The 4,361-nt window shown below is 40.2% G+C and overlaps 1 protein-coding gene across 1 annotated transcript; it reads right to left on the reverse strand.

Annotated features, from left to right (window-relative positions):
* Nucleotides 1-277: 277 nt before the first annotated feature.
* On the reverse strand, nucleotides 278-4,083 carry CBLL1 (Cbl proto-oncogene-like 1, E3 ubiquitin protein ligase; the record flags this gene model as incomplete). The annotated part of the gene is made up of 5 exons (XM_010285445.1): nucleotides 278-1,741; nucleotides 2,305-2,378; nucleotides 3,136-3,219; nucleotides 3,449-3,549; nucleotides 3,916-4,083. Coding segments are annotated over 5 exons (1,469 nt in total), but the record flags the coding sequence as incomplete, so codon positions are not given.
* Nucleotides 4,084-4,361: the final 278 nt, after the last annotated feature.

Here is a 4,361-nt window from a genome sequence, read left to right on the forward strand (position 1 = left end):
TGGTTTTGTGTCAGGCCTAAATCTGTATTTCTGAGAAATTTATCTTGCTGCGTAAATTTATGGAAAAAAAAAAAGTTGAAATGCAGTATTCTGCATGTCTGACTTCTAGTGCCATGAATTCACCATAGCCTGAATTTGTTATGAGCAATGGTAACTGTCAGTAGGAGAAATATTAAGATTCCCTTAATATTTCATTATGCTACCCATTTAGAAAGTTTAGTGCCAAAATGGTGTGCTGGAACTATGCCTGTGTTAACTTCATATAAAAACCCACCACTTTTACAACCATATTTCAATTTAATTATTGTACACAGGTTAACAAAAACGTATCACAAGTGAAACTAAGCACTGGATTTAACAAAAACAATATTCAGAATGGTACAACACGTGTTCATTTTCTCCAGGAAATATTACAAGTGTTCATCTTAGGACAATTTCGCCACACTAGAGACAGAAGTTCTGTTAAAATGCAACCGTGGTCTACTAAGCCACTTATTTTAGCACTACAGAATATTTAAGTCAGAGTCCTACAGCCAAGGCTTAAAAATCATTTAAGATTCAAACCCCAAAATGTCTTACAGTCAAAATGACAGTATTTAAAAAAGCCACAACAAAATAACCCCAAAACAATTAATTAAAAGGCTGCTGTATATAGTTTCATCCTCTTCATAGCACTCTCTATTCATGTAATTGCTCATATCATTGGTAATAGGGTCTGTATCTGGCTTGATCAGGGTGGTGTGGTCCAGGAAGCGGGGCCTGAGCAGGTGGCCCTTGCATCCTTGGAGGTGGAGGCGGCCCCCGTGGAGCTGGCCATATCCCAGGACTCATTCCCCCCGGCTGTGTGAAAGGGGGACTAAGAGTTCCTTGATCTTCACTGAACTGTGGCAAAGAGTTAGGATTATAGTGATGGGGAGGGGGTGCATTTACATTTACAGGGGGACCTCCGTGCTGAGGAGGGGGAGGTCCTGGAGGAGGATGATTCATATATGGTGGCATCTGGGCAATTATATGTCCAGGTGGCGGGGTTATTGGAGGAGGAGCAGAGGTCATTGGTGGTGGAGGAGCTTGGCTATACACCATGTGTGGAGTACCTGCTGCCTGGGGAGGATGCTGCAGCGGATGGCTTATTGGTGGAGGTGGTGGGGGAGGTGGCGCATAATGTTGCTGTGGAGGCATAATATGATGAGGGTGCGATACCACCGGTTGACCCTGGTATTCAGGATGATGATGAGCAGGGGCGGGGGCTGGTGGAGGTGGCTCTCGAGCACCTGAATTTGAATCATCCTGAATAGGGACAGTTATTAAGTTGCTGTGTTTTCTTGTTGAAATGCGGAAGGTGTCCTGACTGACGGGGCGAGGCGGCGGTGGAGCCATTGACATCTCCGCAGGAGGCGCACGGATGTCTTCATGTGGCTGGTTATAATGCTCGTGTGGCACATGCTGTAAAGGAGGTGGCGGCATCATGATGTGCTGCTTTGGCGGAATGTGGCTCATATGATGTTTCTCAGGTGGCATTATAAAACGCTCAGGAATTTCGGCAGGCGGCGGGGCAATAGGAGGATGTACAGGTTCAATTGGAGGACGAGTAACAGGCTTCCCCGCTCTCATATGACGGTGGTTGATGTGAGCTTGTAAGTCCCTCTGTGACAGGTAAGTTCTCTTGCACCCCTGAACGATGCTACACATGAAGAGAGACCCACGGACACACTGCTCGATTCGCTGCACAGGCTCATTACAGCTACATCAGAAGAGAATATTCGTGTATTGTCATCACAGAGAGCTCAATCTGCCTTTTTTTTTTTTGCTAAGAGTCAACCAGTTTACCATAACTACCCAAATTAGAACTGACAATTCCCCCCCCGCACTGTAGCAATCAAAGAAACATTTCATTGATTTTGAAGTTTATCTAGTTTTTAAGTCTCCAAACAAATTATGAAAGAACATAAAAATTCCATGAGGTGGAAATTTATAAATAGCATCGCTCTCTCACAAATTCCTTCTACGCAGTAAGACTTACCAGGAGTCACTCTCACTAAGAAAATTAAACTGCCATTTATTCCTTTTCAAATTAGAGCAAAAACAGGTTATCTACACAAATACTTAAACAGCAAAGTAAACACTGATCTCTTACAATCCCAAAATATGGGATATGAATCAATAATCAAGTGGTGTAGTAGAGAAGACGCTACTGCCTCTGCTAAATGTATGTAAAAAAAGAGCTATGTTAATACAGTATCTGAAATAAGATACTGAAGTTACTATCCTACATTTCCTTTAACAACAAATCTTGAGATAACTTACCCTGGACACATCTTGTCTCCCTTTTTCTCATGTAGTATAGCACAGTCATAGCAGAAAACATGCTTGCAAGGTATCTAGAGACAAAAAATGGCTCTGTTAAGACACTGTATATAAATATCTATATCATTTTGCAGAATACAGGACCTCCCTCCAGCACACAATTTCTAATAACAGAAGTAACAAAACAGTTTGTGTCAAGTTTGTTTTTTTGGGGGTAGGTTTGTTTGATTTAAGAGTTGGCAAAAAGTATAGGCAAAAGTTTAAGTCTTGCAATAATACCAAAACTGAACATTTACAGAAGCTGCATATGCAATCTAATTACACTTGTCTTGCTGGCAAGGAAGGAGAGTTTTAAAAGCATTACCCATCATTAAGTCAGATCCTGAAGCCTGTTATATCAAACTTGGAAATATAAATTAATCTCTGATTTTGCTACACCAATTAAAGGGTCATAAAAGTAAACAGTGTTTTTAACTTCACTGCAAGTCTTCAACTGAGATAAAGAGCTTATTTTTAAAGGTAAGTAGCGTAAGGTCAAAACTCACTGAACTTGAAGGGTTTTTTGTTTGCGACGGTGTTCTGATTTTTTTGTTTAACACTTTCAAGCTTCCTTTATTAAACCAAGTGGTAAAGTGAAATCAGCCACACAGATGGAACAAAAACACTTCAGCAATGAAGGTCATTGATTCCATCCTGACATTCTTCTGCTGTTTATTCAGAAGCCTGCTGAAATCAGCAGCCTCTAGAGGCCTCAGAGACATAGCAAAACATAGTAAAAATTTTACCTAAAGGGAAACCATGGCTGCGTCTTTCACTCATCATTTCACTCACCATGCGTCCATACATTTTGATGGGCAATCCACACTTATCACAGAAGTGGACTGGTGTATCGTCCTTTTCCCCCAGCAAGTTTATCTGATAGATAGAGGAGAGGGTGGGAGAACAAAATGCCACATCACTAAAGCTTCTCATTTGAATTATCACCAACACACCTATTATTTCTGAATTAGTTGAGAAAACAAAGGACGTATTTTCAGTCAGTCAAAAGTAATGGAAACATTTTTATTTAAGAAGGTATTTAGCAGGACTACCTACAGTTAGGTATGATTCACAAAGATTCACGACTTCCCATCCATGACTTTACCTTATAGTCCCAAAAGATGGGTCCAGGGAATCTCCTTTGATTGCCAAACATTTCACCTCCTTTGCATTCGTATCGCTCCTCTTCGTTGTAATCGAATTCTTCTGTGGAAAGAAGAAAGAAAAGAAAGACACGAGCCAACCACAACGCTTTCCTAGTTGACACCTGCTGCTATTAAGAGCCTGTGTCGCTCTATACTGAAATCATCAAGAAATCATCAAGTGCCACAGCACTTCCAATCTGCTGGGCCCATTCTACAGAAAGGTACAGTCAAAATAGTAGAGACAGCCTGTTTTGGGAATGTGCACCATTTAACTCTTGTGAGTGCAGTAGTAGCTGGAAATTTGAAACTTGTTTTGCACTTGGACAGAACCTTGGACTCCAAGTCTCCAAAGACTGACTAAAGTCTTGAACAATGCCACAGGGTAATATACTTCCCTACTACTGGGCTAGTACTTATATTAATTTACCTTCATCACCAGTTTGTGTCTTTGAAGGCATCCTGTTCATACTTCTTGGAGTTCGAGGTGCAGGTTTCGTTTTATTGGTTTGTTTTGAGATAAGCTTTATAGGGATTCTTCTACGAACGTCAAGACCACCCAATGATCCTGAACTATTTGTTCCTTGCAAATCATTGTCTACGAAAGAAAAAAAGCTTATGTAATTTTTCAGTTATCTAGTAGCTTCTAAAGAGGCTAAATATTAACAGAAGAGTTTTAAGAGAAATAATTTTGAAAGCTTGTTTAAGACTCATACAACATGTCAAAGTCTGATCACTAGAAAATAAGTATCTTCACATACAATTTCTTCTAGAAGTCAAGTAACAAAACTATATTGGAAACAACCATGATTTTAGGAAATGTAGGTCTAAAAATAAAGCTATTTTAAAAAGTTAGTTAGTCTGTCATTTCTCCAC

Source organism: Phaethon lepturus, unplaced genomic scaffold (genome assembly GCF_000687285.1).
Source record: "Phaethon lepturus isolate BGI_N335 unplaced genomic scaffold, ASM68728v1 scaffold16844, whole genome shotgun sequence".
In the NCBI taxonomy this organism is placed as follows: Eukaryota; Metazoa; Chordata; class Aves; order Phaethontiformes; family Phaethontidae; genus Phaethon; species Phaethon lepturus.